This window comes from Pseudorca crassidens, chromosome 14, assembly GCF_039906515.1.
Source record: "Pseudorca crassidens isolate mPseCra1 chromosome 14, mPseCra1.hap1, whole genome shotgun sequence".
NCBI classification, from domain to species: Eukaryota; Metazoa; Chordata; class Mammalia; order Artiodactyla; family Delphinidae; genus Pseudorca; species Pseudorca crassidens.
In genome coordinates, this window is record NC_090309.1 from 65,875,456 (window position 1) to 65,895,601 (window position 20,146).

The 20,146-nt window shown below is 40.7% G+C and overlaps 1 protein-coding gene and 1 pseudogene across 9 annotated transcripts in view; both read right to left on the reverse strand.

Moving 5' to 3' along the window:
• The window catches only part of LTBP1 (latent transforming growth factor beta binding protein 1), a 424,099-nt gene that overhangs the window by 135,919 nt on the left and 268,034 nt on the right, over positions 1–20,146 (reverse strand). For 5 of the 9 annotated variants that reach the window (XM_067703301.1, XM_067703296.1, XM_067703295.1 and 2 more), the window contains 4 exons: positions 18,819–18,941; positions 9,569–9,736; positions 6,554–6,781; positions 4,367–4,389 (listed from right to left, as the gene is read on the reverse strand). In XM_067703301.1, coding sequence (XP_067559402.1) covers positions 4,367–4,389; positions 6,554–6,781; positions 9,569–9,736; positions 18,819–18,941 — 542 coding nt within the window. The remainder of the gene's footprint in view (positions 1–4,366; positions 4,390–6,553; positions 6,782–9,568; positions 9,737–18,818; positions 18,942–20,146) is intronic. The other 4 variants (XM_067703302.1, XM_067703300.1, XM_067703297.1 and 1 more) reach the window with 1 other exon arrangement.
• On the reverse strand, positions 1,001–2,654 carry LOC137205295 (GA-binding protein alpha chain pseudogene; annotated as a pseudogene).

The window sequence follows — 20,146 nt, forward strand, 5'->3', positions numbered from 1 at the left end:
AATGCCTTGGCTCAGGGGCCCACGTTTGGTCTGGAACAAGGCAAAACTGACCCCAGAGGAGAACTCCACCATCACCTCATTCACATGTGGCTTCTGCCCAAATAAAATGTCCAGCCACACTTTGCAGATTAAGTAATGGATACAGGTATGCCATAACAAAGAACACAATACATTAAAATACAGTAAGCCGGTCAGTCATTACAGTAACTTTACACCTCCACCTCTCAGAATACTGGTAGTCAAACAGCAACAGAAAAATAGGGACCTGGAGGAACACCTCACACATCCTGTTGACCACTCCTGTCCTCTGGGCCAGAAGCAAAGAAACAGACTGGCACCCAGGGCTCAGTTTCCAGTTACAGCTCCTTAGGGCTCCTGCAGACTGAACAATCGGGCTAGGTAAGGATCTGAGACCTCACTCACACCACTGTGGGCCCAGAGCGCTCACATCACCACTCCTGGTTAAAGCACCCCTTGCTTTAATCACTGTCATCTTCCAGAAAGCCCACTCCCCTGGCCTCTGTTTCCCTTTTACCTTATCACCTTTTCTGCTTTTGATAAAATAGATATCCTGCCTGAGTATGTCATCAAAGACCCAATTGTGTAGGCATGAGTGCTTACATGGTAACTCCATTTAGATATTCCACAAATTCCTCAAACCCATCCCTTCCCCAAAGCATCCAGGCTCTGATTCCACCTTCTTCATTTCTATTAACGCCACAGCCATTAACCTGTCCAGGTTTAAAGTCACTTTTTAGTACCCCTCTTTCATTCCTCATTCCAAGCCCTGCTCATTTCCACTATTCCTTATATTTGTTCATCTTTTTCCACATCCATAGCCCCCATTACCCTCGTGTGCACTCACTCTCTCATTCTCAGTTTCCTGTGGTCATCTAATCGACCTCTCAAGCTTCCTCTTTCTCCCCATCTCAGTTAATCCTGCTGTGATGCGTCTTCTAGAAACATTGAGCACTTATTACTTTTTCCCACATTTCCCCCTCCTTTTTTCACAAGAGTATGAAATACATATAAAAAAATCATACATCAGATTGTACAGTCTAGAAATAAAAGAAGATTCAAATTCAGTAATAAAGGTAAGAGCAATACTTGCTCTAACATTTAAGCAAGACCTTGGACTCCCAAAAGGTCCTGGGCTCAATTATCCTTTTCTGTTTGCAGAGACGCAGTAGCCAGGGCTACTGCTGTGACTGGCTGGGCAATTCCATGGAGTTGCATCTTTGCAAGTTTCTTCTGTTCACATTCTGTGAGCAAATGGTTCAACTCTGCTGCACTGTATCCAATAAGAGTCTTCAAGTCACAGACAAACTTGTATACAAATCTCTTGCCTTGAACTTTATAAATCATGTCCCCATCATAATAATACCTTAATGCACGACTAAGTTTCTCATAGTTCATTGTAGGTTTATTTTTACGTTGTCCCCATTTTTGTGCAACCAGTTCGGGCTGATTTAGCTTAAGTTCTCCTTCATCACCAACCCAAGAAAATGCAGTCTCGAGCATCCTTGTCAGTAAGAAGTTCTAGCAAAAACTGCCACAGTTGGATTTGGCCGTTGTTTCCTGTTCTGTTCCCAGGTGAACTTCTATCTTCTCCTGAAATCCTTGGAGCTCTTTGTACTTTAGCTGCCTTTGCACTACTATCTATAGCTTTAATGGCTGTTGGTGTAGCAGACTGCACTGATGCTGGAATAATTTGCACAGGTTGATCAACTGTAGCTATCTCATTCATCTGTTGTTCTTGGCTTGCCAATACATATTTTCGAAGAAGTTCCAGATGACTCCAGAGAATTTCTTCCCGAGGAACCCGCTGAAAAAAATCTTCTTGGTTGAGACTACAGAGTTCTCTTCCGGAAATATTCAGCGTAGTGAGGTCTATATTGGTCATGCTGAATTCCTTCATTACCCAAACCCCCCAGTGCAGGACTTGGTCTGTGCACCACTGTATGGGATCACAGGGTACCCCAAGACGTTCTTGCTTTGTCCTATAACCTTCCAGAGCAGCAGCCCATCTCGTCACTTGTCCTGAGGTTTCACCTGAAATGGTTGTAATGTGTTTTATGCCATCAAGAGTTATCACTTGAGTTTCCTCAACAAGATGCGCTTCTGCTTCGGCATCTGGATCAATACCTACTTCAACTGTTTCCGCAGGTTTAACAATTTCCAGGATGTTTAGCTTTGGTTCAATTCCTTGGTAAGAAATTACCTGTACACTAAGCTGTACAGGTCCATCTGTCTTTACTCCTTGGTCAAATAAACTTCATTCTGGATCCAGCTGCATATCTTGCAAGCAAATTTCACGAGCATCCAAAGAACACTGCAGTCTTGGTTCTAGTAGTTTCTTTAAATTGTCTATTGGCTCATTGATGTCTATGGCCTGGCTTACACATTCAGCTGGAGTGTAGGTTTGTTCAACAATGCTTTCTTCTGGGCACTCTGGTTTCTCTGTTCCATCAGTCTCAATTTCTATCAGCTCCTCTGCTTCTCTTTTCGTCATGATTGAAGTATTTCAAAAGCTGACCCCTTCACTTCCTCCTCCTGTTTGGCTTCTGTCTCACCTAGAGCCATCCGGTCGCCGACTGTCTCCGAGACGCTTCCTGTCCGGTGAGTCTCCCCCTCTTCTTAAGAATACAGACTAGCTTTTCTATTATCTATTAAAAGGTGACCCCAGTCAGTCTCAACTGCAGTCCACCCCCTGCAGCCCATGGTCAATGCTAGCAAGGAGCAGACCATGACCAGATGTGAGTCCACTCCCGCAGCTTACAGACAGAATTCCACACCTGCCCCCCTACTCCCCGCCCCCAGCAGCATGGGGCGGCCGACTTCCTACTTCCTAACCAATGTCACTTCTCCACTTGACAAGTACGGTCCAGTTGAGGAGGAGGGTATTTCCCCACCGACTGCAACTGCAGTTTGGTTTTCCAAGCCTTCCAAAGCAGCGTCCCCCCCCACCAAGTTCTCTTTCTAACGGAGTCTCCCCTGCTCCCCTAATTGACCTCTTGCTGTCCCCTCCCTCCACTGCACCTATGCGCACGTAATTTCCCATCAAGGGACCACCCTGCTTTCTCTTCATCAATCTTTAATATCGTGAGACCTCTGCAAAAAGTCAAGCCCGCAAAGCCTATGGCTGCATTTTCCCCACTGCCTCCTCTCCAAATAAACTGCAGGAAAAGTACACAAGCAAATTCTCAGGCCCTCTTTCAGATCCTTTATGAGAGTTACCATAAACTCAATCATAAACAGAGGAGAACAAAATCAGATACGATGAGCTTGTCAGGGAGCTGGCTAGCCCACTCATGGGCTAAAGGATTCCTCCCACTCATCACCCAGAACGAAATTCAAAACCAACAAAATTGCAAACTACTGTACATCACTGATCTTTGGAAATGCTACCCAAGAGCTGCAAATATGCATATCTGTTGTACTTCTTTTGGGGTCAATATAATGTAACATTTTTCCTTATTGGATGCTATCAGTCTAAAATCATTCCTTTTTTCTGGATTCTTTCAGCACTTTTAACACTTATGTTATTCTATCCCCCTATTTATAATCTAAAGATTTACAAAACTACATATAATAATTCACATATGTATATGACCCATCTAAATCCTAATAATTACTGCATTCTTGCCAACTGAATGAACACTACACAAGTGTATAAACATTTAATAATTACCTAATTTTCATGTCACCAATAAAGAAATATTCAGACAAGGAATAATATTACATAAATAGGACGGAGCTCCAGCAAATGCCAGTATTTTCTACTGATAAATCTCACAATTCATAGCCTTCTTCTGGTGCCAAAAAAAGATAGATTAAAATTTCTCTAAAATTTTAAAGAAGTAATATCCCAGCATTTGATTATAAATTTCAAGGGTAAGCTCTGCTCCTACTCCAATTTAACTCAAACATGCACGTCAAATATTAGCTGAACTAAGAAGTACATCACTCAGTATATATATGCACTCTGAGAACACACAATTACATAAACATGTCAGAACCTTTCTTTCCATAGATGGTCCAGGCCATGAACTGACTCCTTGAATTTCATTTAAGCCCCTGATTCCCATCAGTCCTATCGGTTTTTTCTCCCTAGATTTAAGTTCCTTGAGAACAAGGAGTTTTGTCTGATTTGTTCTCTACTGTTTTCCTAACATTCAGAGTAGTGCCAGTTATACAGTAGGTGCTCAATAAATATTTACTGAATGAATGAATGCTCTATTTCCTTAAACGAAATAATGCATAATAGACATGTCACTGTATTTAAGTCTTAAAAAATCACACATAATCTAGAAGAATGTCATTTTGAAGGTAACAAAAGACGACTTGCAAACAATGAATAAATTACCTTCTCAGGAGGTACAGTTGCCACTAAAATCAAAAAAGAAAGAAGGACATTAGTACAATTTAAGACAGTCCACTACATAATATTTCATTTTCTAAAAAGCAACAAAAGTTCAGTATGTCTCCAACAGGATTAAGAATCAAACTAAACCAAATGCAGAATTATGGTCATCTACCATTTTGGAGAATTTTACACGACTGACAGGGGAAAAGTATCTGTGCTATGTCATTCCTCAATTACAGGAGATCAGGTAGCAGATGTGATGAAGTTCTTTCCAACTCACTTGCTAACTAAAAAAGTTAAAGGAGGCAACACTTCCTGGTACATTGTTTCATGCCTAATCTCAATTTTGTAGAACTTGCCACACCTTGGAAGACAAACATATTCATTATACTTATCCTTAACATAATAAATAATGTTTGAAATGCTTTCTGATGTCACTGTTAAAAGAGAACACCCTATTTCAATAAGAGACCAAAGAAAGGGTGCTGCATTCTTAGTGCGTAGTGATCTTTAATGAAGCCCTGTGAGCATTTTCAGGAAGATATGCTAACAAGATCATGAAAAGAATCACAAGCCAGCAAGATCCAATGAGAGATTAGCATCTGTATGTTGAACAAATCACAGGTTACACCATCATCGACATTATTATAGGGTGGTGGCGGGAGTGATTATGCCTTTCTATTTTGAAACACTTTTCAAAAATCAGTATGTAGAATTAGTCCTTAAGCCTTAGATCAATAATCACAGGGATTTTTCTCATGGGTCAACGTCTCTATAAACATTAATATAAAAGGTAGATGCATTAACTTGTAAAACCAATCAGGGCCCCAGATTGTTAGCACTGCTGCAATGTTCTTGGGGTTAGAAAAAGTCAACTAACTTTCTACCCTGTCTAACCCACCACCAAGAAACTCTTGAGGCAGAATCTGGACCACAGCCCATTTCCTCCTGCTTATGCCAAGGCGGAGAAGGTGCAAACATCTGGCCAAGTGCACAGGAGCAAACTGGCCAGCACTGTCAATTCTAGGTGAGGTCCTACCTCGTCTGCCTAACCAAGGAGAAATGCAGCAAGTGAGAGAGGGGAATAAAATAGGCTAGAACACAGAGAGGTTCAGAGCCCTGAAAAGAGACCTCTCTTCCTTGCCAAGCTCCCAGCGCCTCACTAACCTGGGCACCTTCTCCCCTCACAAAACCCATAAATGGACACCCTGAATTCTGACCAAAGAATCAAGTGTGAAAGGCCAACAGGAGCTTTATTAAAGCCAATACCTATTCCACACAAAGCTAAGATTTTGTTCCTCCCATCTGGGGTGAGCACTTCTGTGGTGACAAAGATATTCAAAGTATTGGACATGCTGGTTTCTATGGAGAGATGGAGATAGATAATCCCTCTTTCCGAACCAGAGAGTCAAAGCCCCTTGTCTCTAGTCTCCCTCTGGAGTAGCCGGCCTTAACCACTTCCTCGGAAAAATGTGCTCTTTGGTCATGTCACATACTCTTTGTATGACATCTGCAAGTCAGTTGCTCTAAGTCTTGGTTTCTCAAAATGGAAATTAAAAGACTTCACTAGGTGATCGCCAAGATCTCTTTCATTGATCCTGTCTTTCTTCACTTTGCTTCCCCCTATCCCTGACTGCCTGTGAGACTCTATTTCATGGACGCTCAGTTGACGCTTTAACTTTTTAAAGTCTATGGATTCCATTTTTAAAGTAAATACATATTTATTAAATGGCCCTGTAGACACAGAAATGAATTCAGGCTACTCCCTGAAAAATGTGAATCACTCTCCAGGAATAAACACCAAGAAAAAGTAGCTCCCAAACACAAGACAATGTCCTGAGATGACCGTGGAATACTGCCACCTGCTAGGTACATACTACTCTGCAGCAGTGGTTCTCAATCAGGGGTAATTCTGCCTTCAGGGGACACTTAGTGATACTTGGACACCTTCTTGGTTGTAGCAACTGGGAGGAGGAGGGTGCCACTGGCTTCTAGGGGTTAGAGGCCAAGGATGTTGCTAAACATACTACAATGCACAGAGCAGCTCCTCACATCAAAGAACTATCCACCCCAAATTGTCAATAGTGCCGAGGCTGAAAACCCCCTGTTCTAGAGGTTATAAGCAGGGAAACCAAAGCAAAGACCCACAGACAGATGGCTAGGTCCGCGATCCATTTCCACTCTCACCTTCTGGCTCCGCCGCTCCTGGCCCCTGTTCCCGGGAGAAGGTCAGGGCCTCCACTGGCTCTTCCTTGGCTGGGAGAGGTGGAGGATGAGTACTTTTAGCAACAGGTTGAGTGTTCTTTGGCTTGACAAATACAGGTCCTTTACCTACATGGTGATGGATTGGCCTGCGTCTATGAACGCCAGATACCGTATAACCCATTCCACCAGGACAGATTTCCTTAAAAGCAGCTAGATTTGGGATGGGAAAATATTCCTTTTAAAAATCTAAAAGTGCAAACTTATACAGAGGAAAACAGCATGATGAATATCTCTTAATAAATCATCACTAATATAGTTACATTTAAAAACTTCAAAAACAGATGCAAAATGCTTGAATTTCTGTCAAACTTGCATATTTACAGAAAAAACCCAACCCTTTCTTTTACTAAACATTTCTCCATCTGTTAATTCCTTATCCTACCCAATCAGAATTTTATATATATATATAGCATATATAGCATATAGAGAGCACATATTTTATATATATTAACATATGTCAGCTACAAATTAGGAGATAGCATACATATCATATTTTCTATTTAATATTCTATATCATATCATGTATTACACACATAAAATATATGTAATACATTAGATTTTTAGGTACAGAACATACTATATATATTATATATATCTCAGGGGGAGTGTAATATCAGCAAAAATCAGACTGTTCCCTCTTGCTTTGGTCTAACTTCACTAGTTATTAACCAGGAACTCAGTAACATCTAAGTTAAATGACTAGCAAGAAGGTTGAAAAAGAAAAAGAAATCACTATTGAGGGAAATGAGGTGCTGAAATCATCCTAATTTGTTTCCAGTTGAAGAAACCAAAGGACTCAGCCAGGATGGAGGTTATCAGCTGATATGGGGAGGCTGGTTAAGAAGGATTGAAACAGGGCAAGTGGCTTTGAAGAGAGATTCTCAGGATGGTGAAAAGGAATCCAGCGAAATACACATGCTAAAGAGATGATGGGTAGAAATAAAGGAAAAAAGGACACGCCAAGTTAGAATGTAGGTATTTTCAAAGAGAGGGATGACAAGTGAGCAAAAGCCTGACCATGACCAACTGGTCGAATTATCCTGAGGGCTAGAAAATATTCTATGCACTGGAACTGCTATTCCTGCCAGGAAGGTGGTTTTGTATGCTTTAAAAAAAAAAAAAAAAAAGGTTGACTGGGGACCTGTGATTTGCTAGCCTCCATCGCATAATCGCCAGGAATGAGTCAAGGGGAAAGACAAGAGAGGCAAGGCAGTGTGTGGCCCGAGGAGGAACGATCCACCTAAGCCCTTTGGTGTCAGCGCTGGAGGCAAGTTACCAAATGCAGACACCAAGGAGCTCATGGTCAACGTCTTTATTTCTACTTTTAAAACTGAAAGTAAAATAAGTCACTTTTCACTTCCACTGAACAAGAGATCTCCTCTTGATGTTCTGGACCTAAAATTAGCTCTTGGTAAAAATAAAACCCCCAAATACTCCTTAAAACATGCTAAAATTTGTTTTTCTAAGGATCACACATTAAATGGTAGAACCTCATTTTTATGTTTAACTATGAAATACAATTTTCATCTGGAAGAATAGATGTTTCTAGCAAAAATGTTTTTCTATCAAAAGCATGATTGAAGCATGTTTTTCTATCAAAAGCATGATTGAAGCATGAATGAACTAAACATTACTCTTATGAAAATCACCATACATCCAAAAACTGGTTAAGTGCCAAAATATTATCTTTAATATTATTTTCAAACTTAGTTACTGCACTTTATGGAAAAGTCTTCCGCTGTTACATTTACCGTCTTGAGTTATGCTTCATGTAAGGGTTACAAAAGCTATCAAAATTGAACTTAAAGTGGGTCTGTGAATTATCAAGATCATGAATTTAACTGATTATTACTTTTTAATACTGAGAGGATCAGATCCCACAGAAGGATACTAGGGCCTTCTGGAGATGTGTCAAGTTACCCAGTAAACCAAACTACCATCAACATTATACTGTCTCTGCTTTACCAGTTATTTCTGATCCTAGCCGTCAACAAACATGGCTCACGATAGTTAAATCTATATTTAAAACTTGTCTGCAACAGTGCAAGTTATAGGCTTAAGACATTAAATGGCCCTGTGAGAGTTAATACACTTCCCTATGTGGGAAGCACCTTATGGAACAAGAAACTGAGTAGACTTTTTTTATGCCTACCCCATGCCAGTGAAATTGGGGTCACTCCTTTTTTGATAATATCATGCCCAGTATCTGCAGGTATATTTCTTTTTCTTCTCTTTAACTCTACTTGACCCTGCTTGAGGAGTTGGTGACTCCCTGGTATAAGCAAGGCACTTAGATAAATTTATGCTTTCGGGGCATTAGGCCATTATGTACTCAACCGAAGGATAAAGAATCATCACTTCTTAACATTCAGCTCCCACCCAGAAGTTCATGGGAGTTTGGCAGGATCTGCCCTTGAGTTATTAATCTTCAGAGCATAAATTCAACCAATGATATTCATAGTGAATATAATTTTCTCCATTTCCAACTGGAGAAATCAAGCACAATGTTCTTAACAGGACCTGAGAGGCACCTGTTCAATACATGAGTGAAAGAGTTAACCTGCACCAGGTCTAGTCGCTGTGCAGGCGGTGAGCAATCATCAGGAAAGTGCAAGTCCAACAGGGCCTTCTGGTCTCTCCACACTTTCAAACAACAGACTTAGGGCCCTAGAAGCTAGGGATAAAACTCAATGGCTTTTCTTAACATCCAAAAGGAAGTCTAATGTTACACACAAATGGGAAAAGCTCTTTGCATGTAATTCTTCCCACTGATTCAACCTCGTATGTTCATGGTTTTTACAAAAGGGATAAAAACACATCGCATTATTAATAACTAATTTTAAAGTCAGAAACCACAAATAACCCAAGCTGCCCAAATCATCCTGTGTGCTTGTGTGGCCGGGAATGAATGTGAGCGCTTAGCGGGGCATGTCTTACCTGTGCCTGGAAGGGGACATTTCTCACAGTGTGGGCCCCAGGCCTTGCCCACACTACAACAGCAGAGCTGCTTGGTGAGATGAACAGACAGGGGGTGCATACACTGCCTTCCGGAACTGACAAGTCGGTAACAGGGCCCTTTCTCCTCAGAGATCACAGGGGTATCCGCTGAAGCAGAGAGATAAGGCCTGACGTCACCCAAGAAACGACAAAAACCAGTTCGACATTTCACATAATAGTAAAATGAACCTAAAAGTTTGGATTAGAAATCATACTTCAGAATAAATCTGTCTAGATGTAGGGCATTACCCTTCTTGATTTAGGGTCAGTTGACCAAGTGAGTTTGAGAGTCAGGACATCAAACGTCCCTGTCTCTGTCTGGTCCCTTCTTCCATTTTAGTAAGTGTTGAAAATCAACTATGTGTGCGTGAGTGAGAACAAATAATTTCAACCAAAATAAACCTGCCCAAATAAACCTAACTATAAAACCTAATTATCACAATCACTACCTCATTTGTTGTCTTGTATTTAGCCATAAGAGAGGTAGTTCTAGGGCAGAATTTGGTAAACAGCCAGGTATCATGGAAAATCAGGAACTGAACACAGTAGATACTACAAATCAGCTATCACTCTTCTTGCTTGGAGGACCGTGAGAGCCTGCAGGGCCCTATCTGGTCTCATCCTAGGCTAGCGACCAGCAAATGGGAGGCAGAGGACAGCTTCTGACTGGCAATGCCACACAAGGCCCCCGGTCCAGCCAGACAGCACACCAGAGAAGGAACAGATGACATCCTCAACCCCTCAGGAAACATCGCAAAAGCACATCCGCCCACAGTCATCCAATACCTAAGTCCTCATTCTGATTCTTCTTCTATAAATTTAGTAGATGAGACTTCATTAATCTAACAGCTACTGGGCACATAGGGCAATTATGAGAATAAGAAAGACATGGCCCTGCCTTCACAAAGATCATTTTCTAGAGTAAATGTGCATGGAGAATGTTCTACAGAGCCAGTTCCAGGCCAAGTCCACACTGCTGAACAGACCAAGCTTGATGGTCACCTCTCTGTTCATTCCCCATGTCAACAAAAGCTCTTCTCTACTGCATCACTGTCCAAATGAGCTTTTCCCAATTTGCCTTTCCATTACTCAATTCCTCTAGCACCTGGCGTTTCCAAATCACCTTCCTTTCCCGCTCAGAGCTAAATTTTCATTCTCACAAAACGACTGACATCTCTGCTACAAGAAACAACCTGATTCAATGAAAGCACTACAGCACAGTGAAGAGAGCAAGGGTTTTTAGATCCAGACAGACCTGGGCTCACATAGTGTGTCCACCACTCGCCAGCAATATAACCTAGGGAAGTCACTTTGACTGGCTGCAATGGTTTACGTGTCAACTTGACTGGGCCACGGAACCTAGATAGCTGGTCAAAGACAGGTCTGAATGTTGATGTGAAGGTATTTTTCACATGAGATTAACATTTAAATTAGTAGATTTTGAGTCAAGCAGATGACTCTCCAGGATGTGGGTGCGCCTTATCCAAGCAGTTGAAGGCCTTAGGAGAAAAAGAGACTCATCTCCCCAGAGGAAGAAGGAATTTTGCCAGCAGACAGCCTTCAGACTCTGGCTGCAACATTAGCTGTTCCCAGGACCTCCAGGCTGCCAGCCTACCCTGCAGATTGGGGCTTGCCAACCTCCACATTCATGTGAGCCAATTCCCTAAAAATCCCTTCTCATCCACCCACGCTATTGGCTCCATTTCCCTGGAGAGAATGCTAACTCATACACGGGCTGAGCCTCAGTAACTCCCTCACTTATAGGTGACAAGCTCAATGTATAGACTCAAAATACCATATGCTAAACGTCTGCTTCAGAGTAGACACAAAATACACGTCAGCCTGCCTCATTAATAAAGGCAGGTACCTCCATCCTCTCAGGGGCATCTGCACACGACTTGATCACTGCTGTAGTGGTAGAACTTCAACAAAGTGAAAACAGTCGGAAAAAGGATATGGGTGAGTTGGAGGGTGGAACAGAGGATTGAGGGGAGCAGAGGAGACCTTCCTAAGGCTTCAACACTTAGCTCCTCTAATAAGGCCAGGTTTGCCCAAGACTACTAAAAATGTGGTAAAAGGGAGAAGTTTGAGTCTTTTCCTCTCCCTTCTCCTACTCACTTTCTGGAGTCTGTGCAAGTCAGCTATGAAAGATTAAAGGTCACAGAAGAAAAGTAAAAGAAAATTTATGAGTATGGTTATTACCTCCAAAAGGATAAGTTTCTGGAATGACTGACCATCAATTATATAGCATATGGGTGTGTGTCTGTCTCTCTATATAAGTTGTATAATCTTAAGAACATATACATAGTTCTAGGATAATCAGCTCACCAAGGATTTTGCTCCAAAATTTCTTCTCCAACCAAAGTGTTTGGAATTCACAACACATATTTCCATAGAAACAACGTCAGGTCAACTCACAAGAGCCTATTTTACACGTGGTAGGGATTAATTATAACACTAATCGCATTAAGGTTAGTTCTAGATCCCAAGAACAAGGGCCATTTAAAGCAGAGCAGAGTTTCCCCAAACCCTGGACATTGGCAGACGGTGACACTGGCCCCTTGCGCTGACTTGTCCACACTCGCTCCCTGGTATCCACCTCGCCCTCATATCCAGGGTAGTGATACTACCTTAGGCACCATCCCTGTTACACTTACTCTGCTCCTCTATCCAAGGACTCTACTTTAAAGTAACATATCAGGCCTACCGCCCAGATTAACCCCAAACTCCAAATCAGCAATTCAGTTTTTAAGGGATTAGTATGTGTATTTGTGTGTAAGTGAATTATAAGAGACTGCTTGTTCATTAAAGCAAGTCTCTGGTTGAGGCTCCATGCGTGGCGCACACACACACAGAAAAAGCAAAATGTTAGGCATTTTATCATGTGGAGAATAATGACAGAAGTCAAGGAAGCTAATTCCTCCTAAACATCTTCTCCTGAAAGGTCTCTGTTTTATAGGTTTTTGTCCTTGCATCATTTCCTAACCCAGAGATTCTCCCTAAGTGCTAGGATACTGGTGTTTTTTTTTTTTTTTCCACGACAGCTTCCAACGCACTTCAAGTGGGGGTCTTTAAGGGAATAAGAATCACTGGCTTACAGAATCATGAAAACTCAGCTGTTGGTGTGTCAGGGAACATCAGACCGTGTTGTAACTAAACATTGTGCTTCACCCCAAGTGCACATAATAATAAGCCATTAACTAATAAAAAAAATCTGCTCCTTCAAAGATGGAAGAAATCCCAGGAGAAAGCCATTGGGGACGGTCTGGCTTACATACCTAAATTATGCTAATGCTCCTATGATTCAAATTTTCTTTGCTCTATAATTATGTGGATCAAAAAGTGTTAATTTATGCCTCCCTCAGATTTCTAACAGGATGTGCCCTTTAAAATGGCCTCTATTTTAATGCCTAAGTCACCTGTTATTCTTTTATCATTTCAAATGACTTATATGGCAATTCACTTATTTCATTAAACACCTCTAGCATTTTCACATTCAACATGATACATAAACCCAGGAACAATAGGCTACCTAGAATGACGCATGATTGGTGTTTCTACTGTCTGAGTATCTTTAACCACAGACTGAAAGGCTGGTTGTAAAGGCTAATTCATTAGTATACTACATTTATTATTTAAAATATAATAAACATGATTATATAGTCTATTGCATCATAAGGATTTACACTATACTAAAAAAAAAAGTCAATATTGCCCAAAGATTGCTAAAGAATTGGTGGAAATGGGAATGGGACAGAGCAATGAGGAGGAATTACAAAGCGTGCTGGTAGGTTCATATATGTATGAAATATGGGTTTTGCAGATTGTATTTTTTGTAGGATGTGTTGCTAAGATTCAGGTGCACAGATTCAGGTACTCTATATAGAGGGAAAAACATTTCAGAAGCGTAAACCCTACTAGAAATGCCACATCAGTCAGTCAAGAAAACAAATCTTTTGCTCCTGGTGACAGACATGGGAAAAATCTTCCAAAGAAATAAACATATAGCTCTATACCCAAGTATAGTATTGAATCTCCACCATATATATCCAATGCTGATGGTGATTACATAACAAACCACCGTGAGAAGGTAAGATGCTATGGTTCTCACATTTGGGCTCCCCAATAATGTATTAACCAACTTATACTTAATTATAGGGTCGTACAACCAACTCTGATTAAACTTTCAAAGCCATGCTGCTCTTATCAATTCAAACATAAATGTAAATATTATTAAGCAGATATAAATTAACCTGGTACTTGGAACAAGTTGAAAAATAGAGAAGACTTGAGGAGACAGCATATAAGCTAGCCTCTCCTACTAGTTTGTTTTCACTCCCCCCCTCCCCCAAACACCTCCAATATCCTTATTCACTTCTTGGATGAAATTCCACATTAGAGTTTCATGCCATTAAAGCTTAAAGTCCCAATGGGATGAGTGCTGGGATGCAGGTGTGGGGAGCAAGTAACACTGTTAGAAGGAGTCTGAGAGATGACTTTCCTAGGGAAGTAAGAGCCCATAGGCACCCTTTTCAGGAAACGGGTTATTAAAAATAAATTCTGCGAGAACCAAAATTTAAAAAAAACAATGATTCTGAGGCCACTGCAGAGTCAGACCAGCATTTTACAGTGAGACTAAATAGTGAGGCTTAAATAGATGACTTGCTCCTGTCAATTTAGACCAGTTTCCTCTTCCTGATTAAAGGCTCAGCTTGTGGAGTGAGACAAATTGAGTTTCAAATTTGGGCTCTACCGCTTATAGGCTGTGGGACTTTTGGAAAGATCCTTAAACTCTCTGTGCCTCAACTTCTTCATTTCTAAAATAGGAAGAACAACACTACAAGCCTCATAGAAATCTGGTAAGTATTATATTTGATAATCTATATAAAGTACTCATCACAGTGCCTGGCACTTAGTAAGTACACAGTAAAGATTACTACATTACTGTCACGGTTTTGGTTGTTACTGCTTTTACGTGGGAGCAAACAGTTGGCACAGATCTGTCTGTACAACCTCAAGGCCATGATGCTGTGAGACCACTAAGTGAGGAAAACTACGAGCCTAAGCTGAGACAGCCACAGAGGAGATGGGAAGAAAGGAAAAGGTAGAAAATAGATTATGAAGATCTAATGACTTTCTTGGAGACCAAAGGAGATGACAGAGTCAGAGGTGACACAGAGGCTCCCAGCCTCATTTCTGGGGAGAACAACGTCACCATGGACAAAACCACCAAGTCAGGAAGGAAAGCCCATTTTTCTCTCTCTGCTAGAGAGATCTAGCAGTCATTTACCCAATCAGCTTTATAAAAAAAAAAAAAAAAGATCTAGAACTATGAGATCCAATTTGTTAGACCCTAGCCACATACTACTACTTCGATAAAATTTAAATGAGATACAATTTAAATTCAATTCCTTAGTCACACCAGCCACCTGTGACTAGTCTATCACATCAGAAATGTTCTGTATCTGCACTATCATCACAGAAAGTTCTATTGGACAGCATTGATCTAGCCCAAAAGTCAGCAAATTTTCTCTGTGAAAGGCAAGATAAATATTTTAGGCTTTGTGGTCCATTTGGTCTCTGTTTCAACTTCTCAGCTCTGCCACGGCAGCATGAAAGCGGCCTTAGACAGTATATAAATGAATGGACATGGCTGTGTTCCAATAAAACTATTTACAAAAACAGACGGTGGGACAGATTTTGCCCACGGGCTATAATTTGCCAATCCCTGATCTAGAACCCTAAAGTTAGAGGCACAAAACCCAATTTTAAACCTCAAATGTCCTTTACAAGCTATATGATCTTGAAAAGTTACTTAAACTCTCCTAGCTTCAGCTTCCTATTGTGTAAAATAATTCATATCTCATAAGGAAGCTGCAGAAACTAAAAAGAAATGATGTTCATGAATATGACTGGCTTTTCGAAGGGATGAGTTCGGCATCTCATGATTTCCAGAGTTAGGGCAGAAGCACATCTTCTCTCTAACCCTCTCTTTCTGTCAGTAAGCACCAAGTCCATTGGTCAAGAATATTATGAAACAGCAAATATGCAGGCTCAAAATTCTTTTTTTTTTTTTTTTCCGGTACACGGGCCTCTCACTGTTGTGGCCTCTCCGGTTGCGGAGCACAGGCTCTGGACGTGCAAGCTCAGCGGCCACGGCTCACTGGCCCAGCCGCTCTGCGGCATGTGGGATCCTCCCGGACCCGGGCACGAACCCATGTCCCCAGCATCGGCAGGCGGACTCTCAACCACTGTGCCACCAGGGAAGCCCCTCAAAATTCTTTTACCTGGGCCCTTTGAACCTGTGGACACACCCTGCCCAGCATTCATCCTGGAGCTCTTGAATTTCTGAAGAAAATTAATTGCAGCTTAAAAAGTCAGAAAGCTTTCCTACTCCGACTGCACAGGTTATTATACTTTTCTTGGATTGGCTCTGAGAAAGCCTGGAGTTTCACCATTCCCCACAGAGAGGTAGGAACAGGTCTGGAGAACGCTACTGCAGCAACGCCCTGATCCACAGACACAGAGGTCGGAGACAGCAAACGCCAGAACTCTCCTACTTTCTTCTTTCAGCTTGGCTAAGTCAAGGACAGGGCGCGGGCAAGGAGAGAAAGTGAAGCGGTTGCAACCTTTGGCTGCAGTCAAGGAATTCTGAGGGTGTTCACCTCAGCGTATTCAAGAACAGGGAGAGCTTCCTACTGCCCCTCAGCCACTGCCAAGTGCATTTCTCTGAGTTCACAGAGTCAGCCACACCTTTTATGGCCTGGATATGCCCTAAATTCATGCTGCCTGAGCAAACGTGGTCAATCTCCTCCCATCTGCTTCCACGGTCTAGCCAAGGCTGTTCTTATATCTTGCAAGAGCATTTACTCCAAATGATAGCTTTGCTCAGTGCCTTTGTGTGTCTGTGTGTGTGTCTGTGCATGCGTGTGTGCACATGTGTGACCCCCGGTCTCCTTCTGCTACTTCCCGCATGACTATCAAGGGTACCACCAACTTGCCACTGCTTTTCCCCCCTACTTTGTAAGTATCACCTTCTCCCCTCATTCTTTCTCAAGACATTCCTTCTCTTCAGACTTCCCTATCAACTTCTCCAAAATATGGTTCACCCACAAATCAGACTGGATTGAACCAAGTCGCACATCCTGAAAAACTTTACATCTCTCTATGATATTACATGTGGTAAATTCAGAGGAAAGAGAAATAAATCTGCCCACTCAATGCTGGTAAAGAGCCCAGGTTTTAACTTCAAACTCTAAACGGGAACATTTAACTAGCAACAAACGTCTCCTAATACTTATCGTTTCAGCTGTTGTAGCTGAACCATAAAATTAAATTATTTATTTTTCAAACACGAATGGATGGTTGTTTAATAAGTTCAGTATTATCTGGGCAATGACAGGGAAAATAAATGCTAAGGAAAGTGTGTTTCAAAAATCTCATTGGCAGGTTTCTACAATCTTATTAAAACCTGGATGTCTGTCCTTAGCTCTAGACATCAGATCTAGTCAAATAAAACACTTTGCGACCAGTCCTCTAAGCGTACCTAATCTACAACATTCAATGTAGTCATTTTAACCAGACTACAAAGCAAATTATTTAAGGAAAAACAAATATTCACAACAAATTCTATATTCAAACTCTGAAAATGTTTTACGCTTAAATTATACAACTGTATTTACAATACTCTACTCATGTAATTCCAATCAGCCAGAAGTTATCCCTAAATTATCTGGATATTGTCAATGATGTCATTTTTGGCCTGAAATTTCCAAATCCTTGCATCAGTTTTCAAGTGTACCTTGTATGCAAGCATAATTTTACAGTCTAATTTTATCACCTGTCAAAAAAAGCCCTATAATTAGGTGCCTGCCTGCTTTATGATCAGAACTGTCTGTGAAAGAACACGGAAGAACTTATGTGCAAAATTTCCTAATCTGTATTTGACAGGTTTCAAAGGAAAATAGTAGTAATTAGTAACAACGTTCCAAAACACTCAACAAACTCCTCTAAAAGTAATGAATGAGATTGCCATTTTTATTTTATTACATTTGTCTTTATTTCACCATGTCTATCCATCAGCTTAGGGCACAGAGTTAGAGATGCACAGTTAAAAGCAAATGATGGTACCTTCATGAAAAATATGTCTTGATGATATGATAAATTTAAAACTGGGGACCAGAAAGATACAACTTAACATATACCAATGCCACATTATAAAAACAGGTAAATAAAAACAAAAACCTAGCAAGACAAAAATTAATGCAGGATTGCTCTTAACATCTCGACAGTTTTCTGCCATACATTAGTTTAAAATGTTTAACCTTTAATCGTATGTGACTTTGAAAAATCTGTTGCATTTACCTACTTTGTAATAATGGGCACAAGTACCTTAAAAATAAGGTAGTCTTAAAAAATTCTGTGTCTGAGCCCTTTACGTCTAAAATGCATACATCTAATTGTCAGGTGATCTGTATTGATTACACTGGATTAGGTTTTGTGGCAAGAGTGTCTTTTTGGAGAAACTACATTTTCTGTACCAACATTAGCACATAAGATTTGATAGATGATTTTTATCCTTAACAAGTTAAAAAAAAATCTTAGAGACAGATTTGTACGGCAAAATAGTTTAACTTCAGGGACACATATCAGTGGTTTTTGAGGACAACAGAATAGAATATTTGAAATTAGAATTGAATAAAAAAATCTGAAACAGAGCCTTGCTAACTATTTCCCAGACTCTTCCAACCAAGAAAGTACAGTGAAGCCTCATTAAATCAGACAGAAGTGACTCAGAATTTGGACTAATTAAAGACAGAAGCTGGGACAAAGTTACACTCCACCTAAACAATGCTTAAAATACTCATGAAGGAAAAATCTGTTTTCATGTCTTAGGTATGCTAATTTTAATTAACTGTTTCTTTGCATAATTCCTCTGTGTGCTTGTTCTCTACCTTAAGTTTAAGCTGTCATTTTTTCTGAACACAATAAAAATGCATTTTTTAAATAAACAGATTTATTGTAGTATATCAGGCCGCCTCCTCCCTCCTGTCGTTTTAATGACATTTCCCTGCATATTCACAATATTCAGTTGACTGCTGAGTATTAACCTTCTTTTGGATACTTCCCCCTTCCCCCCACCCCCCCCAAAAAACATGCAAAATAGTAATAAAAAGTGATCATTACTTACGAACACAACTTGAAAAGGTAGGATCTGGCCCAAATCCTATTTTGCAGGTACATCTATAGCTGCCCATGGTATTCAAACACTCACCATTAGGGCACACACCCTGTAGTTGGCATTCATTAATATCTGCAGGAAAACAATTCTTTTAGAAAGAGAAGTCAAGTTCTATGGAACAGATTCTGGCTGTAAATTGCATTCCCTGTCTTTATCACTATAATACCTCTCGGTCATAGTAAGTAAGAGATGCGAGCGACTTTTAATGCAGCAGCAGTTTAATCAAATCAAACATTTACTGAACATCTACAGTTTAGCAAATATTTACTATGCACCTACTGTGTACCTGGTTCTATGCTAGATACTAGAGACTTACCAGTGAACAAAACTGACCAAAGATGCCAGCCTTCCCAGAGCTTATATTTTAGTGTTAGTGTTTTTTAAGTATTATAGGGCATACAGGCAAGGCGAAGACTCTTGCCCTGGAGACACTTACAGTCTAGTTGTGCCTATAACTATGTAAAAACTAAAGAAGTGAAAATCGTTATCACAATCAGAAGAAAGGTCATAAACCTGAAGAAATTAAATTATGCAATTGCCTGTATAGACAAATAAGAGCTACTAAAGGAAGGTGGAGGTAAGGGAGACTGCAGCATGGAGAAGGAGGGAAGACTTCATCAGGTGTTGAATTTGGGGAGAAGCCAGATGGATGGGCAGGAAGGGGTGAACGATCTACATGGGTGGACATCAGAGCATGAGTGACAGAGACTGCAGAAGGAAAGGGATCAGGAAATCATGAGTCAAACTTTTGGCTGGAAAAGAAGTTTCAGGAAGGTGAATAGTCGGAAAAAGAGCTGGTTAAAGCCAGGCTAGGTTTGGATGCAATTTTATTGAAAACAGGGAAATATATGAAAGGTCTGTGAGCAGGAGGAAGATATAATCAAGGGCGGGCACTAGGGAAACACATCTGGCCAGCACATGTCTTGGTGAGATGAGATTAAAAGCTTGATCACTGAAGGAATAAGCAAGTATGAGACTGGTGACAAGCCAGGTTAGTGAGAATTATCAGGAAGAGAAGGAATGAAGTTTTGTTTTTTGTTTGTTTGTTTTTGAAGGGCAACTGACAGTGCATGGTGTTTGGTGTTTGGCCAACACGGGCACTAGAGAAGAAGAGGGTAAAAGATGCCCTTGAGGCTTCTAATCTGAGCAAAGAGGAAAAGACACTATTGGTTTTGTAGAAAGTTCTGTGAAGGAAAAAGGCAGATGAAGAGATAAGCTTTCCACATGAAAGAATGCTCAACATCACTAATCATTAGAGAAATGCAAATCAAAACTAC